The sequence below is a fragment of the Pseudonaja textilis genome, chromosome 7 (genome assembly GCF_049901715.1).
Source record: "Pseudonaja textilis isolate UNSWEBS1 chromosome 7, rPseTex1.2, whole genome shotgun sequence".
Lineage (NCBI taxonomy): Eukaryota > Metazoa > Chordata > Lepidosauria > Squamata > Elapidae > Pseudonaja > Pseudonaja textilis.
This window is the reverse complement of record NC_141996.1, coordinates 52,638,705-52,658,613: the sequence shown is the minus strand read 5'-3', so window position 1 is coordinate 52,658,613 and position 19,909 is coordinate 52,638,705. Positions and strand designations below refer to the sequence as shown.

The following is a 19,909-nucleotide window of genomic DNA, read 5'->3' as shown; positions in this document are numbered from 1 at the left end:
ACCCATAATATGTCATTCTATACACTGCAAGCTAAATATTTCATAAGAAGAAGAAACCTTATGCACCTTCTTCAAACTTGCTGGCAATTTTGAAAGGTACAGTCCCAACACAAAGCCTTCCTTCCTGTATCTAGTTGGGTTGTTGGTGCTTGTTGTTGTAGCAAGGCTAGATTCTGACGAACATCACATTTATTTGGGGGAAGAATAGCATTTGGGTAATGTTTACCTGAAGTAACTCTTAGAACACAAACTCAAATCTTTTCAGATAATCTATAAATATTGACTCACTTCACAATGAGAACTCATGACAATAAATTTAATCCTTTAACTTGCCCTTGAGAGTCTCTTTTTAGGCATCCTATTTTATCCACTTATTTATTTAATCTTTTATTGAATACAATGCAACTTTTCCTTCAATGAAAGAACAATTACTCAAGCATGGGATGAGTTAAATGAGAAATGAAGAATAATTCATGAATAATAATTAGCGTCCACGCTTTCTCTTTTATATTGCCTTAATGGAATTCATCTCTGCAGTTATTTTAAATGGAAATTTGCAGAAGGCATTCTAAAGGATATTATCTTGGTCATTTCAGTGTGGGTTTTATTTTCCCTCTTAAGTAAATTTAATAAGCTTGCAGACTTGATATCCATTGAGAGAAATGACTCAGAAAGTAATGACTATGACCAATTCAAATACCTCTTAAAAAAAAAAGATTGGTTCTAGGGAAGATATTTCCAGGATTCCTATCATGTGGAAAATGCTGCTGATCTAGCAGAGCTTATGTCGCATAGAAAGGAGAAGAGAAAAAGCAATTGTCATCATGTTTTATGAGGACCACGTTCCATGTGATTCCAGGAGGACCGCTAACCTCTGGAGCAGATTTTTAAAGTGGTTGAGCCAAACTTTGTGGCAAGGAGAGCTCAAAGTTTCTGTGTTTTAATGTTCCAGAATGAATCAGTGTAGGAAGAGTTTTGTCTCTGAATTCTTTGCCTAAGTTCATCTAAATTCAACACAACCTCTAGAGCAGCACTGTCAAACTCACATCATCACAGAGTCATCATTTGACATATTGCGACTTTCCTCCCCTTCACTAAACCAGATGTAGGTGTGACCAGTGAGTGATGCATCTGGCCTGTGAGCCACGAGTTTGACACCCCTGCTCTAGAGGTTATTTGTGTAGTTTTGCATTAGCAGTTACTGCCCAAATTATACAGAATTATCTGAAACTAAGAACTTCATGTCTCAAATTTACATTGTATTAATGGTTTAGGCTGTGCTTAAAACTGAGTCTGTATAAACAGTAACAACTATCTGGAACCATGTCTAAACTAGATTATAGACTCCTCTAGATAAAATATTGTCACACCAGATCAGATAGGTACTGTACATCAAAGATGCCTGTTTATGTATACCAGTTACTATACTATACTATAGAATTCCCCTTTAATAAACAGTCTCAAAAGAAAAACTAGTTATGAAATAAGCCCAAGGGCAGATCTGAATGTCAGAAGGCAGATAGATCTAGGAATAATGAGATTGGGATGATTTGTCAAAATGTGGTGTTACCAGGAGCAGGACAATGCACAACTGGGGAAATGATTTTTCTGACCCTTTGAAAATGTAACCAGACAGTAACTAGAAACATGTGACACAGTTGTCTGCAAAAACTAATTGCTGACAGTACCATTTATACATGTCTTATTAATAGCACAGCAGGCATTCACAGACAACATGTGCAAACAAATATTTTCACTATTTCAGAATCCTTTATTTAAGAGCATTAAACAGTTTTCTAAAGCAAAGCTAAACAACTTTTTAAAATAGATTACTTCATAAAAGCAAAATATTGTTATTAGCATTTCCCCTATATGATTGTTGTCTTCAATACCATCCTTACATGTTTTTAAATCTGTCAAATTATGGGAGGGGAGGGAGAGAGTGGGGGGAGGGAGAGAGAGAGAACAGCATTGTGGGCCAATCATTTGCACTGGTGAGTAAACTGAACACTGTCTGGGCAAAAAGGAGTTTGCATTCAAGAAAAAGGTTATGGAGCCATTTACTTCATTCTTTCTTGCTCATCTAAAATGACCACAAGAAGGATGTGTGCATATACTTTCCTTAAACCATTATTTACGTAAGAATCAAGTCTAGTGGTTAAGGCACCAGGCTAGAAAGCGGGAGACTGTGAATTCAAGTCCTCCCTTAGTTATGAAAGCCATCTGAGTGACCTTGGGCCAGTCTCTCTCTCTCAGCCCAACCCACCTTACAGGGTTGTTATTCTGGGGATAATAGAAGAAGGAAAGTGTATTGGATAGGGTTGCACCTTTATCTACTTATAAAAATAATAAGGGTGGAACACAAATAAAAATGTGAGAAATTCCTATATAGTTTTTAATCAGTAATGTGCTGATGAGAGAACTCAGAGCAAAGCTTGATCTTCCTCTTTTTCCATTCTGATTTTGATCTTATGCATTATCAATAATGTACAAATTTAAACTGGACAAGCAGAAAAATGTCAGTTTAGAAAAATGGCAATTAAGATCCACACAAAAGAAGTCTGGCAGAATCACACAAACTGTCTTCATCATATCATGGTGTCACTGTACAAAGTACCAGTATTCATAATGTTTTCTGTCAACAAACTTTAAAAAATTGCTATTTATATCTAAAACAAACACCAGTGTAGATTTTTATATCTGGAAAATATGTTCAAAATATCAAACTTCAGGCACAACTATTAAAAATCATATATCAAACACTAGCCAACAGGAAGATAGTATAGCTCTGGAGATCGACATGCTAAACATACCCTGTCTCTAACGGCAAGAATGGAGGGAGGGGTTAAGAAGTAGAGCCACTAACTCTACTGACTTTCTACCCTGTGTTACGGTGGACAAAACAGCGTAGCTCATCACCAATGATACAGATCACAAAGTCATTGGGAGGGCAATGTCAATGGGCTAACCATTCTATTTCATTTCAGCACTGGAGAAAGATGTCAGTAGGTGACATGGATCCAGCTCTAAATAGCACTAGTGAAATTCCCTATCTGGAACTCTGGTGTGCCACTGCTAGCCCCAATAACAGTTTTATTCATATTTAAGGCAGGTTTCCATACTCCCAAAATACACCTCCACTTTCCATTATTGTGGCATATGTTACACAAAAACTGAAAAAGAATTAATGATGCATTCTGATAAAATCATAATGTTTGAGTAAACGACTTTCAGTTAAAAGTGTTATATACAATATTATTTGTTATAGGTGAGCCATCAGACATTACTTTGTTGTAACAACATGGTTCTGCGTTCTCTCTCCCTCTGGTCTTCCTTTCTATATTGCTCTTCCAATTTTTGCTTTTCAGGGTCCATACTGTACAATGTACAGTCAATGCTTCTTCTGATCAGCTCAAATTGACTAAAATCTGCAACATATTTTCCATTCTGTGAAAGAGAAATCACAGGCAGGAATTCAAAACCCCAGAAGATCTCCTCTGGAATATATGAAGTTCGGCTCTGGCATACAGCACTCGTGGATTCTACTGTGGCATTCAAAAGGATAATGAGTTCAAAATCCTTTTCCTTTAGATTTTGGGATGTCAGGTCATTTAAGGGGCTGCTCTCATCCAAAATGTGGTAAAAAGTCAGAGGTAGAATCAAGAAAGGGCTTTCTGATGATGAATCCACGTGGAATTTGACACTAGCTTGGTTTAGCAGAATCCTTTCTCCTTCTTTAGTTTCATAGGTCTGAAGAAGCTTTCCAGTTAACTGGCACTGAATCAAGAGGCTCTTTCTCATATTTGCTACACGGATTACAAGGCAAAGCTGTCCATTGTGTTTGGTTATGACAGCATAATGACTGAACTTAATGGTCTCAGCCCTTTTTTTAGGTCTAGCAATTTTGGCCAGGAAAGTTCCAGTAATGAAAATCTCAATCAACGTAGTGAGAACTAACTGAGCCACCAAGAGACAAATGGCATGAGGACATTCCTCAGTGATAACCCGAAAGCCATAACCAATGGTTGTTTGGGATTCCAAAGAAAAGAGAAATGCCCCAGTTAGTGAATCTACATTCATGACACAGGGGACATGTTTGTTAGGGTATCTGCTCTCTTCCAGATCTCCATGAAGAAATGCAATGGCATAGTAAATTACTCCAAACAGAAACCAAGTCATGATGAAAGTAGCAGCAAATAATGTAAGTTTATATCTCCATTTCATGTCAATAACTGTGGTCCACAGGTCCTGAAGATAAAGCAGGTAAATACCATCTACCTTGTCAATTCTGATATTGCTGTGACCACTTTTAGACATCACACGAGGTTTGTTTCTCTTCATTTTAGCACTGATGCTGCCATTGACTAGTGAAGCTTGTGACATACTGATCTGCGTTGTTGCCATTACCTTTTCTTCAGACCTAAAGAGAGAGAGAGAGAGGATAATAGTTATAGTCTGAAAAGCACCCCGAGATATTCTGTTTAATAGATACCAAAACAAAACATTGAAATTGCATATCATTCACATAGGTAAAAATGATTATATAATAAAAATATTATAAATGACCTTTGTCACTGGCAACATGCAGTGAAGTGAACAGAAAGTAGTCGCATTGTTACCTACATCTGTGTCAATATAAGTGATATATTTTTGCTTTAACAAATCAATCCCATTTACTATTCAGAATTTTCTCATATTTATTAGGCAAGACAAAAAAAGTAATTAATTAATGAGCCAAACTTGATCCAAACACTTAGGAGATCTATTTCTCATTACTGCATTGATTTACTTTTCATTTTCCAACCTCATTTTCCCCTAAAATGTCCTGTATTTTCTCCCCCTGAAAATTTTAAATAAGCATTTTGATCATGATTTTCACAAATCGTACTTTGCACATAGTGGGGTCAAAAGGAAAAGAAAAGATAAGCAGTTTTGTAAGCACATAAAAAAAAAAATCTTTGCACCTGAAAATTCTTCAAGGCTGCTTCTATCATGAGCCTCTCCAATTTCAAAGACTCAGTGGAAAACAGGAGGTCATTCACAAATTCAGCTTTCTGAATAGCACTAGGGCCCATCCCTTGGCAAATACAGAAGGCATTAAATGGGACCAAAAAAAGACACAATATCCAAAACCAGACAGTGGTTACATAGTACAAAGCAAGAGCAAGTTAAGAGGAGTTTCCAACAACAAAACTTCCTGAACTTTAAAAAAAAAAAAACCTACCATCCTCTAAACTCACATCCTTTGTACTCTGGCAGTTGTTGCTGAAAGTATTATTTTGTTCCATTGTTTTGCTTCAGGAGAGAGCTTTAATAAGTAGTTCATTTTTATAAAGCACAAAGAGGGTGGGGAAAACATACTTGTCCCTGGTGTAACTACTTAAAAAAACCTTTTTTGGAAACCAAATATGAATTTGTAGTAGATATTTCTGCCAGCCCAGAATAACAGTGTAATTATTCATTAGTTCAACTTTCCTGTTTTGTCAGTAAAATATTTATGTTTGCACCCATAACTGAATAACTGCTAGCAGGCTGAAAATAAATTAACATTTGTTTTAACTTCCTTGAACAGCTTACATACAACTCCCAAACCTCAAAAGAACCAATGGAATTGAGGTTCTCTATAATCATGACAACAAAGTCAATATGCACACCCAAACATGCACACTGTGCAAGACATCCAGATAATAAACAGGAAAAGGAAATTCAAAGCGTTAGTGCTGCAGGCAAGAACAATCAAGAAAGGGAGAGGCAACTCATTATTAATACTTTTTAGAGAAATTAATATTGCAGAGATAAAAAGGAAATGCATCTGAGGGAATGACGGGAAAATCATTACAAACAAAAACTAGTGTATGGCACAAAAAATCAAGAGGATTCAATGTCTTTGCCAGATTTTGGACAGGGAAAAATATCCCAGGAAATTTTCAAGGATAAACTATTCTCTCTTCTTCCCATGTCTTGTTCTCCTTTAAATTCAGCTGACCACAAGTGATTCTTTATTAATAAAGCATTGTATGGATCAGAAATAATTATTTGGAGGGGTGTAGGGGCTGTTGTTTCTTATATGACTATAATTCATAAATGTCTTCATCAGTGGAAGGCCAAAACCTGGAAAGTGGTGCAATATGAACCTGTAGAGAACTTCGAACATTTTGCTCTGAACATTTGTGTAATTTGCTCAACGCTACACAATAGTGTCTATGCTAGGAATAACTACAGCTATGGAATTTTCCTTGTGTAAATTGATGAAGAATTCAATTAATATATTTCAAGAGGAGGTAATAATTTTGAAAACTGCATTATTTTTGGTAAAGGAGGGTTGATAATTATTATGGAAAAACTGATAATTTCCCCCTTACTGCACAAAGGCTATAGATATTCCTGCTTTGTATGCAAAATATGATGGGTTCAGATTCCTGGCTTTTCAAAATAGGCCTGGAGCAGATTGGAGTGCAATACCTAGAGACCTTCTGCCAGTCTGTAGATAATCTAGAACTAGATGAATGAAAGTAATATGTCCTTGGTACATGACAATTGAGGTGTTAATAGAAACTCTTGTATTTCAATTTCTCCACAGCTTGTTGGCACAACAGTATCATAAAACAAGTTTAAAAATAAACATACACAAACTTAAAAAAAGAAGCCCATCTCCTTTCAATGTCATTATTAAACATGCCTAATTTTGTAAATCTTACATTGCCTTAGGAAGTGGTGTCTGTCAGGAAGAAAAAAGGTGCCCTCATTTCTTGAACTCTGGTTCCAGATGTTGTCAGGCTAAGCTTCAAAGAAGATTTGCTGAGTCTGGGACCTTTGAGGGCTATAAATCAGTCCAAGTTAATCTTTGGAGGTATGTGACAAGTTGGCTGAAGATTTGTGAAAACAAGACAAAGCAGTTTCCCTGGATAGCACTTTGAGTGCTATAGCTCCAGGCTCTCTTAAAAATTATTTTAAAAAACCCCTCCCAAGCACCACCAGCCTGTCCTTGCAAGACCTACAAAGATAACTGCCTTATTCTCTGTCAGTCTTTCTCATCCACCCTTCCAGAGGCTTTTTTTTTCTCATGATATTTATTTCAAAGCAGCCTCTTTTCCATTGCCAGTGTTTTAAGCCTATGCATTTCTGGATTTTGACCTATAAACATTTAAGTATTAGAATAGCATCTCACCAGTCCTTGGTGTCTTCCTCTCTCCATTTGTGTTTCTTTATTAGGTATGTATCAGTTTAGTCACTTCCTTTCATGTCCTGGAATGGATCCCATCCGATCCTGGCCTCTTGTGTTCCCCTGACTTCCTGCATTCTGTTTCTTTCACCATCTCTCTTCTCACATGATCCTGAATTCCTGTTGTTTATAACTTAAAACCCAAAGAAATGCATATAAAGAATTCCCTCTCTTCTTTCTGCCATGTTTATCAGATTAAAGAAGGGTTACAGGGAATGCCATACTGTCATGATTATTGGATGTTCACTTCCAGTGCAGTGACGGTTGCCTACACTAGCTGTACAAGAGGAAAAGATCCTGAAGCACGCAGTAAATGTCTCCTCAGAAACAATCTCTCCCCCTCCCCCGACCTCCTTCCTCCCAATTTTGACTGACTTAACGCCTGGAAGCATGAACGATCACATTCTTTCCAAACCTCTGCTTTGTTTATTCCAATTTCTCTGTTGTAACACTGGGTATTGCAGCTACTTCTATAAATGTGAGTCCATTTCAGAATCTTTTCAATGCCACTGACACATGGTGCATCTATGTGTTCTCCAATCTAATTCTGAGGTAAGATTAAAAAAAACTTTTTTAAATTAAAATTCTCCTGTCATGAACTGTCAGATGCTCCCCTTTCTGGGATTGTGACGTACAGAGAAAAGAGAGAATGGATCTGGTTTCCTTGCCTCTAATCATGTCCTATGGTTCCTATGGTATAAATAATCGTGAGGAATGAGAATGTTTAGAATCAAGTTGATGTAGTTCCTATAACTTCTGAAGTGAGGACTGGGGCATTGGTCAAAACGAGAAGTTTTAAGGAGTAAAAGTTATATGGGGCTACACCTCCATGTGCATTCATGTATTAGCAGGAAGGGGACATGAAAATATTATTCATTGTGGGTTTTTCTATGACAGTTTTACTTCCTATTGAACTAGTATGACCAATAAACTATAAGTTGTAACAGCTCAATGTCATATTAGAAGCTCCAACATTCTTCCCATTCATCCCCACTTCCCCCCCCCCAAAAAAAAACCAATTCTCAGAGAAGACAAATAATCCAGATGGAATGTTATACACCAGGAAATGTATCCTGAGTTTTTGTGTTGCTCAGTGGTAGGCTCAGCAACTTGTGTTTCAAATACTTGCAATTAACTTTGAGTAGGTTTATGCTGCAAGAATATTCTTGTCATATTGGTTTCAATGTTTTAAATATCTTCCTCATTAAAAATAATCTAGGCTTCATACAGCTCTAGAAATATATACTAAAAATAGACTTTGAATACTGTAGGTTCCAACTCAGAACTGAAATATAGGTACTTTCAGAGAGAGACATATATATATATATAAAACTGTATTTTACACTAAATGGGATTCTAGGCACAGAGTATTTAGCTAGCAAATCATTTAATGTTTATATTGCACATTCTGTCACCATCAATTTTTTAATGAATAGGCTTGAGTTAGATATATTACTGGGTTAAATGTTTAGAAACATAGTTATAGCCAGACTCATGCCAAAAAAGCTTACATATAGCTAGTTGTTTGTCAACCATAAAAGTCTAGTATGTTTTACTATTTTTGTTTGTCTGGAATTTTTTATTGTGTTTGATGTTTGGGGAACCACAATCATTTTTTTAAAAAAATTGCATCAAATCCTACATCAGTTATTTTATTTAAGAATAATTTTAACAAAGGGAATGGAACAAAAATTATTTTATGCAAAGAATCCCCATGACCTGTTGTATTCGTTTTTTAAAAAATGACTGACATTTCCTGAGGCACAAAATTCTAAGAAGTTTTGCATCTCTCCTGCCAGGAACTGATTCCCAACTTCCTTGAATTCAAACATCATCACAGTGGATCTTCATTAACACAACTAGCTTCCAAAAGAAAGATTGGTATTTTCCATTTCTTTCTCTCTCACCTTTGATCCTATTCATGCTGCCTTCTTAAGACAGCAATTTTCAACAGGGTATTGCTTGCCAAAGAGCTAAACTTTCCACTCCATTAAATCAGAGCCATGTGCCAGGTTAAAAGCAGGTTATAGAGATCTTATCACCCACATGTACTTCTGAAAACAATATTGACCATTTCAGTTCTGTATCATTTTACATTTTCTTTTCTTTTTTTTTCAAAGTTTTTATTTTTTACAACAAACATACGAACAAAACATAAAGCCCTCTTTCAATTATATACATACAGTGTGTCAGTTGGTTACAATCTTTTGTGCTATCCTTTTTTACCATTACTCACGAGTTATATAAATTCTCACCTTATCAGTCTAGCTTGTGCTTATATGATATTAATTATTAAACATTCATTTGACTATTTTTCCATCATTTTATACGAGATATTCCAATTTTCATTATGATTTAATCTTATACATTCATCCAATGGTTATATATTTTATATTGTATTCTTTATCAGTCTATTAGCGTTTATTGTAAGGTTTACTAATCTATTTCTTTACCATGTCTTATCTAACCATTGATAAAATAAATCCCATATCATATAAAATTGTTTATCCTCTTGTTCTCTAATTTCAAATGTCAATTTACTCATTTCGGCACAGTCCATGGTTTTCTTAATAATTTCCTCCTGCATAGGTATTTTTTCATTTTTCCAATTCTTAGCAAATACAATTCTAGCCGCTGTTAAAACTTTTACAATCAAATATTTCAATTCTTTACAATATATTTCTGGTATAATTCCCAATAAAGATATCTCAGGTTTAAAGTCTATGTGTTGTTTTGTCCTTTTTTCCAACCATGTCTAGATTATAGTCCAATATCTTTTTGCATCTGAGCATGTCCACCACATGTGATAATATGAACCAGGTATCTGATGACATTTCCAACATTTATCCGATTTAAACATCCTCGCAATTCTCGTTGGAAGTAAGTGCCACCTGTAAAAAATCTTATACAAATTTTCTTTATATGCAGTTGACATTGTCATTTTATAATTTTGAGACCATAATTTTTGCCATTTATCTAGGTCAATCCCAAATCCGAAATTTTCCCCCCATGCAATCATTGTTTCTTTTACTTGTTCTTCCTCTAATTTTAACTCTAGCAAATGTCCATAAAGTTTTTTGATTACTTTTTCATCAGTACCTGTCAAGATTTTATCTAAATCAGTCAACTTATCATAGATATCTTCTGTTTTAACATCTTTATCAAATCTAGATTGTATTTGCAAATATGAAAAACAATTCCTTTTTATACCTTGTTCTTCCAACGCTTGCATAGATTTAAGTCCACCCTTTTCATTCAATATTCTCACCATATCTAACTGTTTGTTCCTTTTTATATATTATTGGGTAGGAAAAAACTTCAATAGTAGATAACCATAGTGGAATTTTTAAATAATATTGCTTTCTTATCTTCTCCCAGTTTAGAAACAATGCTTCTCAAATATTATGTCTTCTAAAATACCCCTGCATTTTAGTTCCCTTATACCACAGAAAGACATGCCACCCTAACAGCAGGTCATGTCCTTCTAAATTCAAAAGTCTAGTATTCCTTAGTGTTATCCACTCCTTTACCCACATCAGACTCGTCACTTGGTAGTATAATTCCCAATTGGGCAAAGCAAATCCTCCTCTTATTCTTGCATCTTGTAGCAATTTAAGTTTTATTCTCGCTTTCTTCCCCTGCCAAATGTATTTTAGCACTATTTTGTTTAAATCTTCAAAAAATTCTTTCCCTAATCTGATTGAAATTGTCTGGAATAAGTATAAGATTCTAGGCAATACATTCAACTTAATTGTAGATATTCTCCCAATCAGTGACAATTGTAAATTTTCCCATTCTATCAAATCTGTTGCAATCTGTTGTTTAAGTTTGAGATATTTGTCCTCCTTAAGTGTGCTACATCTTGGTGTCCCTAAATACTTAACCTTGTTTGTGACCTGGATCCCCAAAACTTCCTCCAATTCTTTCTTTCGTCTTACTAACATGTTCTTTGCTAAAATCTTTTATTTTCAAACCTGCTACTTTCCCATACTCTTCTATCTTTTCTATCAGTTTAGGTGCAGACTCCAATGGATCCTCTAATATAAATACCAGGTCATCTGCAAAGGCTTGTAATTTATACTCTTCTTTTTAAATTTTCATTCCTTTTATTTCCTTTTCTTCTTTGATGTTCCTATTCAACACTTCCAGTGTTAACACAAGTAACAGAGGTGACAGTGGACAGCCTTGTCTGGTCTCTTTTCTTATATCTATAAAGTCTGTTAATCTCCATTTATCATAACCTTTACAGTTTGTTTATGATATATCATTTCGATGGCTTGAGTAAATTTTTTACCGAAGCCCATTTGATCCAATTGTAACAGTATAAAATGCCAATTCACATTATCAAAGGCTTTTTGTGCATCTATAAACATCAGAGCCATTTGTTTTTCAGGATGTGCCTCATAGTATTCCAGTGTATCTAAAATTATTCTCATATTATCTTTAATCTGTCTCTTCAGCAAAAATCCATTTTGATCAGGATGAATAAAATTGTTTAAGTATCTTTTCAGTCTTTCTGCCAAAATTGAAGCAAAAACTTTATAATCTGAATTTAATAGTGATATAGGTCTGTAATTTTTAACTTGCTGTGGGCCTGTGTCCCCCTTCGGTACAAGTGTGATATATGCTTCTGACCATGTTTCGAGTATTCTCTTCTTTGTCATAATTTCATTCATAATTTCTAATAAGTAAAGATTCAATGTTTCCTGGAATGTCTTATAAAATTCCACTGGCAAACCGTTTGGACCTGGTGCTTTCCCAATGTTTTGCTTTTTTAAAGCTTCTGTTAATTCCATCATTGTTATATTACTTTCTAACATTGTTTCAATATCTTTGGGTATTTGGGGCAAATTTGCTTCCTGTAAGTATTGTTGAATTCTTTCTTCCTGAACATTCTCTTGATGGTACAATTTTCCATATTAATCTTGAATAATCTTTTTCTTCTCTGCATTTCCATAGCATACATGTCCTTGTTTATTTATCAGTTGATTTATTCTTCTCAAGTCTCTTTCCTTTCTCAATTTATATGCTAGCCATCTGCCTGGTTTGTTTGCATCTTCAAAATAGTTCTGCTTAGCATTTTTAATTTTTTGTGCTATTTCTTCTTTTTCCATTAGCCCCATTTTATGCTTAGTTATGTCCATTTTAATTTTAATGTCCTTTTTTGTGGTGATCTCTGTAGTTCTTTTCCCAACTTCTTGTAGTCATCTTCCAATATTTTAAGGATTTTTTTCTGTTTCTTTTCCTTGTATAGTCCATTATCAAACCTCTTGTATAAGCCTTCGTCGTGTCCCAGAGGTTCTGTAATGATGTGTCCTCTTTTGTATTTTATCTAAAGAAAAAAGTCAATTCTCTCTCAATTTTCTGTTTAAAGTCTTTTTCCCTTAATATCATATTATTTAAAGTCCATCTAGATCTCCTTTTTTGTCCTTTCCATACAAGTATTATTGGATTGTGATCTGCCCAGGTACTTGTTTCTATTTCAATGTCTTGAATGTTAGAAAGCAATTCTGTTGATATCCATATCATATCTATTCTAGACCATGATGCATGTCTATTTGAATAAAAAGTATATTGTTTATTTTCCGCATTTCTCTCTCTCCATGCATCTTTTAAGTTTATCTCATCTACCATTCGAAAGAAGGATTTTGGCAATGTCTTTCTAGTTTTCTTTGCTGTTTTTTGTGTTTTATAATCCAATTTGTCATTTATTATTCCATTGAAATCTCCCACCAGACAGATATTAACATAGTCCAGTTCAATTATTTTCTTATGTAATTTCCTGTAAAAATCTTCTTGATTATCATTTGGGGCATAAATTGCTATTAAAAGTGTCTTTAGATTATTGTCCATTATCTCCACCATCAAAATCCTTCCAGCATCATCTGTATATATTTGTTCCGCAGGGATTGTATCTCTAATGTATAACACCACTCCTCTCTTTTTACACTGTGTCAACACTGTAAATAATTTCCCTAATTTTTGTTGTTTCAATATATAATCATGTTGTTTTCTAATATGTACTTCTTGTAGGCAGATTATATCAAATTTTAATTTCTCTAACTTATGAAATACTTTTCTTCTTTTAATAGCTGAATTAAGCCCATTTATATTAATTGTAATCAGCTTTCTCTCATCCATTTTAGACTTTGTAAGAAGCATTTGTTGCTCTAGTAGATCTTGGTTCTCATTGTTCTCTGGGTACACCACCTACGGCTCCTTCTTCTCTTTCAATTATTGCTGTACATTCCTCTTGAAATTCAATTAACGACTCTTCTTTTCTTGTATCTTCCTCCCTTCCTCTTAAATATTCCAGATAGAATAACCCAGCTTTTCCAACTGTATCAATTCTGTGTCTTTGTTCCTGCCAGGTAAACATGAGACCTTCAGGTATCAGCCATCTGTAATTTATTCCTCTCTTAAGTAACTCTTTGGTCAAGAATAAATATTTTCTTATCTCTCTCACTCTTCTCGGTACCTGTTTCAGTACCACTATTTCTTTATCATTGTACTTTAGTGTTTTTTCTCTTGCCACCTGCAGTATTTGTGATTTAATTATTTTCTTGTTAAATCTGATATGAACTTCTCTTGGCAGTTTATTTCTCATCGCATATCTTGTATAAACACGAAAAACCTCATCCATTCCATCCATCCTCTTCTCTTTAGTTACCTCTAATGCTTCTGCCAGGATTTCTATCATCCTTTCAGCAAGGTTTTCACCCTTTTCTTCTTCTATATTTTGAAATCTAAGATAGAATTCTGATCTATCAATTTCCCATCCCAATGATTGCAGACATCTGCCCTTATCTCTTTCTACTTCACTCAATCAGGTATCCATATCTCCAATCTTCTTATCTCTTTGTACATCTTGTTCTTCAATTTTTTTGATTCTGTCCTCGCATTGCATCATCATCTGTTGAATATTTTCAATTTCCTCATCTGTCTTTTCAGTTCTTTGCTCAATATCCTCCATTCTCTTTTCAATATTATCTGTTTTTACTTATATCTTTCGAATTCCTTGCATAATCATCTGCAGTGTCACTTCTTTCTCCTTCTCTTGTTGTAACATCACCTGTATTGATCGTTGTCCTCCAGATGGTGAGGAGGAAGAAGTCGGGATTGAAGAAGCTGAAGCTGGTATCTTTCTGCTCATCTTAAAATACTTAATAGGAAAATTGAGAAGAAAAAGCAAGAGCAGCCAACTGCCACTCCAATTTAAAAAAATAAATAAACAAAAGCAAAAGATAAAAATAAAAAAGGGAAGGGAAAAAAATCTTCAGGCACTTGAATACCTTAATCCAATTGGTTCCAATTATGTAGGAAAAAAAGGAAAAAATATAAAATGGAAAAAGGATGAAAAAATAAAAAAAATAGGAAAAAAATTAAAAAGACAGAAATCTGTATATTCCCCTTGCTAAAAAGGTAAAACAAAGGGAGGAGGGAGGGGAAAAAAAGTAATCTTATTCTTGCATCAAAGGACTCAAGTCCAAATATAAAAATCCAACTGGGTGGGGGGGAATAGAAAAAAAAGGAAAGAGAAAGTGCTATTCTGTCAATAAGCAAAGCACTGCCACTAAATGTTCGAGGCTCTTTACTAAAACAAAAAACAAAATTTCCAGTTCTCTTTTCAAGGTCACTTCAATCTTCTTTCTTCAATTTCAAATCCAGACTCCAGCTATCAGTAGTTCCACAGAAGAGCACCTGCAAACAATCTACATGCTCTTCCCACTATCTTTTCAATGAAAAGCACAGAGTCCTTGAATGTAACAGCAAAAGAATCAATAAGAAAGAAAGGAAAACAATGTATCCAAGCCTCCGGGTGGCAGCGCTACTTATTTCCCTTTCCTTTTCCTTCCCCTCTAATATTAAAATCAGGAATAAAAAAATGAAAAGAATCTAAAATTATTAAAAAGAAAAAACAAGAGAAAAAAAGCTTTTCCAAACAGTTATTTTGAAAGGAAAAAATTAAAATTAAAAAGGAAAGACCAGTCCAGTTGAAAAGTTGAAAAGTTTTAACAAAATCCAAAGTTCCAATAAGAAGAAAGAAAAAACCTTCAGGTTTAATTTGTGCTTAATCTCACAGTTTAAGCACTTTTATCTTCACTTTTAAATTTAATTTTTAGTCTTTTAGGGTATTCTCTCCAGAAAAAAATAAGTAGAAAATTATCTCACCAAACTGACACACCTTCTTTCCAGCTTTCTTCCGTTCTGGAGCTGTCCCAGCTTCAGCAGCTTTAATGGCTGCCTCTCCACTGTGGGAAAAAAGGGCTTCTCCTGGATCTACCAGGGACTTTGCGATGTCCCTGGGATTGACAGGATGTGACCTCCTCTGTCACCATCTCTACGGGACGGTTTAGGTCTGTTGGGACCATCCTGCAATGGAAGTATCAGCAGCGATCTTAGAGCTTAAAGATCGCATGCTGTACCACTGCAACACAAGCTCCGCCCTCCCCATTTTACATTTTCAAATGCTACAGAGACACTAATTTGAACCCCATAGTTCCATGGAGAAACAGTATCTCTGTCCCACTTTACTTACACAGAAAGAAACAAACCTACTATGATTATCACTGTATGAAGATGAATCAGTAATACAGTCAAGAACAGAATCCTGAAAAAACAACAGGATTTATTCACTTTCTTTATTAACTTTAATAAACAGAATTTATTCACAAGCTTTATTTTCTCCTTACTTTTAATGAGGTCTCAACACCTCTGATCTCTCTTTTCTGTTTACCAGGTGGATGTGTTGCACATGGTTATCCATTTCTTAAACCTAAAGTGCTTTGTATTCTGCTTTCCTCTATTCCATTAATCTTTTATCTTTATCATTTTTCTAATCAATTCACTTCAGTCTTCAGATAAAGAAAATGAATAGTTGGTCAGGATTAGAGTACAATAGAATCAGTCTTTTTCCATTTTAAGTCAATTCTGTTTTTAATTTTTAATTGTTTCCATACTATTTCATATTAATCGGTTAATTCCTCCCCCCTCCCAATCTCTACAATGCGTACACACATAAGCACTTAGAAATTCCAAATTATCTTATCCTAAGTGTAGATTTTAAGTTTAGCGCTTTCAGTTTAACACTTTCAAAATTTGAAGAATTGCAAAATCAAAACCATAAGCATATGAGATATAGACTGAATTGGTTTACTTCAAAATGCAGGCTAAACAAAATCCTTGAGCATATCTGCTGTTTATGTGTTTTTTCACTGATGAACTCACCTAATATCATGAAGGTGTTTGCCTGGCACAAACAGATCCCCCCTGATACCTCCAGCTCAAACACACCCCAACCAGGCACCCAGATGAAACCTAGCTTCCTAACTAATGATAGCCGTCCATTTACCTGGAGCCAAGCTGCACTAAAGGCCTCCAATAAAGTAACACAATGTTGCCAGCCAATCAAGAGACAAAAAGAGCCAAAAAACAGACAGAAGATATTAGAAACACCAATCAAGCAGAACACAGCAAACTCCAAGACCAATAAACACAGACCAAGACTCCCAACCAATCAGGGTGAAGAAAAAACCATTCTGGCACAGCAATAGGCTGCCCCAAATTTAAATCTGAAACCACTGTAAAAGTCTGACTCACAGATGAACACTATACAGAAGCCTGATGATGGCAGATGAGATTCTGCTGAAACGTCGCTACAACTTTAAAAGCACAACTACAATGACGTGGGAAACTTAGATAGATAGATAGATAGATAGATAGATAGATAGATAGATAGATAGATAGATAGATAGATAGATAAAGATATAGATATAGATAAAGATATAGATATAGATATAGATATAGACATAGACATAGACATAGACATGTATGTATGTATATATATATATATATATGTATGTATGCGGTACTTACATGTATGGCATTCGGCTTTGTTCGGGTATTTTCCCACATCATTGTAGTTGTGCTTTTAAAGTTGTAGCAACGTTTCAGCAGAATCTCATCTGCCATGGCCTGATGATGGCAGATGAGATTCTGCCGAAACATTGCTACAACTTTAAAAGCACAACTACAATGACGTGGGAAAATACCCGAACAAAACTGAATACCATACACACACACACACACACACACACACATATATGTATGTATATGTGTTGTGATTGGAAGGATCGGTCCTGTTAGGAATTTTGAATCTGATGACTGTTAGATCGTGGATTGACGTCAGAACCAGGAAACGTTAATCTGAAGGGCAAGCCAGTTAATTAGCACATTGCCTTAATGGGTATAAAAGGACACAGCTGAGCTGGTGCCTTTTGCCAGAAACAAAATGACTATTTTGAATGAGGACGTTACTGCAAAGAGATCTCTGTTTGTTTGAATTTTGAAGGGGAGTTCTAACCGTTTCTGCCAGTCGTTATTTTCCTTCAGTTTGATTTGATTGTGAAACGGCTGCTTTGTGTCTGTTCGTTTGAATCTCCAAGAGGAGACATAACATATATGTGTGTGTGTATATATATATATATATATATATATATATATATATATATATATATATATATATATATGCGTGTGTGTGTGTGTGTATGTGTGTGTGTATATATATATATATATATATATATATATATATATATATATACACACACACACACATACATACATGTCTATGTCTATGTGTGTATGTACGTATGTTATGTACGTATATATATATACATATACATATACATGTGTGTGTGTGTGTGTGTGTGTGTGTGTGTTTATGTATGTATATGTATATGTATATATAAATGTAAAAATGGCCTGGTGGTCATATGGGTGGGAGGGCATGGCCAAGCCAACATCACTTGTTTGCCCTTGTTGTTCTCTCTCTCTCATTTCTCTCTCTCTCTTCTTTCTCTCTCTCTCTCTCAGTCCCCAGGTGTGGGGAGGGGGAAAGGTGGGAGGAATCTGACATGGTTGGTTGTCTTGGCTTTCTGTGGAAGGTGAGCCAAAAGAGCAAAATAACGCTGGAAAAGCTCCAAGTTGTTTGAGCGCCTCCTCAGCCATCTGGGGAGTGAAGAGAGGGGGAAATTTCTAAGGAACTGGCCCTGTGGGGTGAGCTTCATTGATTCCACCGGCAGCCAACTCGTGCTGCAGAGTTGCGGAAGGAAGAAACTCTTGGAGAAAAGTTCATCAAAAGTTGCAGTCCTTCACACACACCCCTCACACCCCTCCCCAAATCCTGAAGATCACCAGGTTAGAGAAGGACTGACAGGGAAAAGGGTGACTAGAGGCTTTTCTCTCCTGGATTGCGATCTTTGGCACATCGGGGTGTCAACTTTGCAGAGATTTTTGCTTTGTTCTCTCTCTCTCTCTCCCCCTTGCCACTGGTACTACCCCTGTTGCCAACATGGGTGGGACCAGGTGGGCGTGTTGGGGCCAACCAGGGGTGATTGTTCAATTTGGTGAACTGAACAATCCCTACCACTTGGTGCGAGGTAGTTGAATTTCATCATTGCTTCGAAGGCTTCAAACGAGGGGAGTGAATGAGGGGAGGGCTTATAATCATGGTTTTGAATGCTGCCCCACACCGGCTGGGAACCAATTTGGAGGCCAATGAGCCCCCCCCCCCCTCTTTGGAGAAGTCCTCTCCCAGCCTTCGAAATTGGTTCCAAAGGCAACAAGGAAGCCACAGTCCTCTAACTTGGAGATTGGAGAACAAATGCTACTCACATTTGCATGGCATTAGCGAAGGGGCGGGGGTGAGGGGAAAGGATCCTCTGTATTGGTGTCACCTCCTGCCTCTTGCCTCCACAGATTGAGGAGGTCGAGCGGCTGCCAGCGATGCCCTCAAGGGATGATGTTGCAAGGGGGAGGCTCGACCCCTCCAGAAGCTTTTCTTCCTCCTCAACAGAAGCACTCTTGCACAAAGCGTTCACCACCCCTCTAGTCCCAGACAAGCCTCCTCCTTCCCGCTGAGCGTGTGAGCACTTCTGGTGAGGAGGAAGAGGGGGTGGAGCCTCCCCCTCACAACATCTTCAGCTGAGGGTAGCTGCTTCCTGCAGCTCAGGAGGTTCGCGCTCTTTCCGCTGCTGCTTGACCTCCTCGATGAGCTGAGGCAGGAGGCAGCAGCCACGACACAGGAGAATGCAGGATTGCCCTGCTTCCCTGCCTCAGCATGCTGCGGCCCACCAAAATTTTCTCACGGCCCACCAGTGGGCCATGGCCCACCAGTTGGCGACCACTGCTTTATTCTACTGAAACAGAGGGAATTGGAAGTCAACACTTTTCTTTTCTCCGTCCCCCCTCACTTTTCTTTCTTCTTGTCCTCCCCACTGTGTCCTCCTAATTGCTTTTGTATTTTTGTATTTTATTCTATAATCTAATAAAATGTTTTTAAAAAATAAAAATAATACTTAGTATTTGTATCTCCTGAGGACTTTCTGTCATTTTACATATATTATCTTACTAAGCTTTAAATTTGACAGGAATTGCAGATGAAAAGTACATATTAATGTAAAACTCAGTCTGAGGTGAAGAAAAGGAACCTCACTGGGGCAGTTTATTCTCTGATACATCCATTTGAACCCACTGTACCCCAGATTGTAGGGACTATTATAATTCTGAATTGGTTAAAGATTATGGAAAGAAATCCCACTATATTTTGATAGGATTAGATGATTACATTTATCTGAGTTGCTAACCATCGATTATTATTTCTTCTTCTTCTCCTCCTCCTTTTTTTTT

General features: G+C 36.2%; 1 protein-coding gene across 2 annotated transcripts in view; it reads right to left on the bottom strand.

The window, feature by feature from the left end:
- Positions 1 to 1,753: 1,753 nt before the first annotated feature.
- Positions 1,754 to 19,909, bottom strand: part of KCNJ15 (potassium inwardly rectifying channel subfamily J member 15) — a 31,932-nt gene continuing 13,776 nt past the window's right edge. The window contains exons 1-2 of one of the 2 annotated variants that reach the window (XM_087937640.1): positions 4,965 to 5,214; positions 1,754 to 4,420 (exon numbers count right to left, since the gene is read on the bottom strand). In XM_087937640.1, the coding sequence (XP_087793766.1) occupies positions 3,277 to 4,404 (1,128 nt within the window). In that variant the 5' untranslated portion in view covers positions 4,405 to 4,420; positions 4,965 to 5,214 and the 3' untranslated portion in view covers positions 1,754 to 3,276. Of the gene's footprint in view, positions 4,421 to 4,964; positions 5,215 to 19,909 lie in introns of those variants that run through there. The other variant, XM_026700517.2, reaches the window with a different exon arrangement.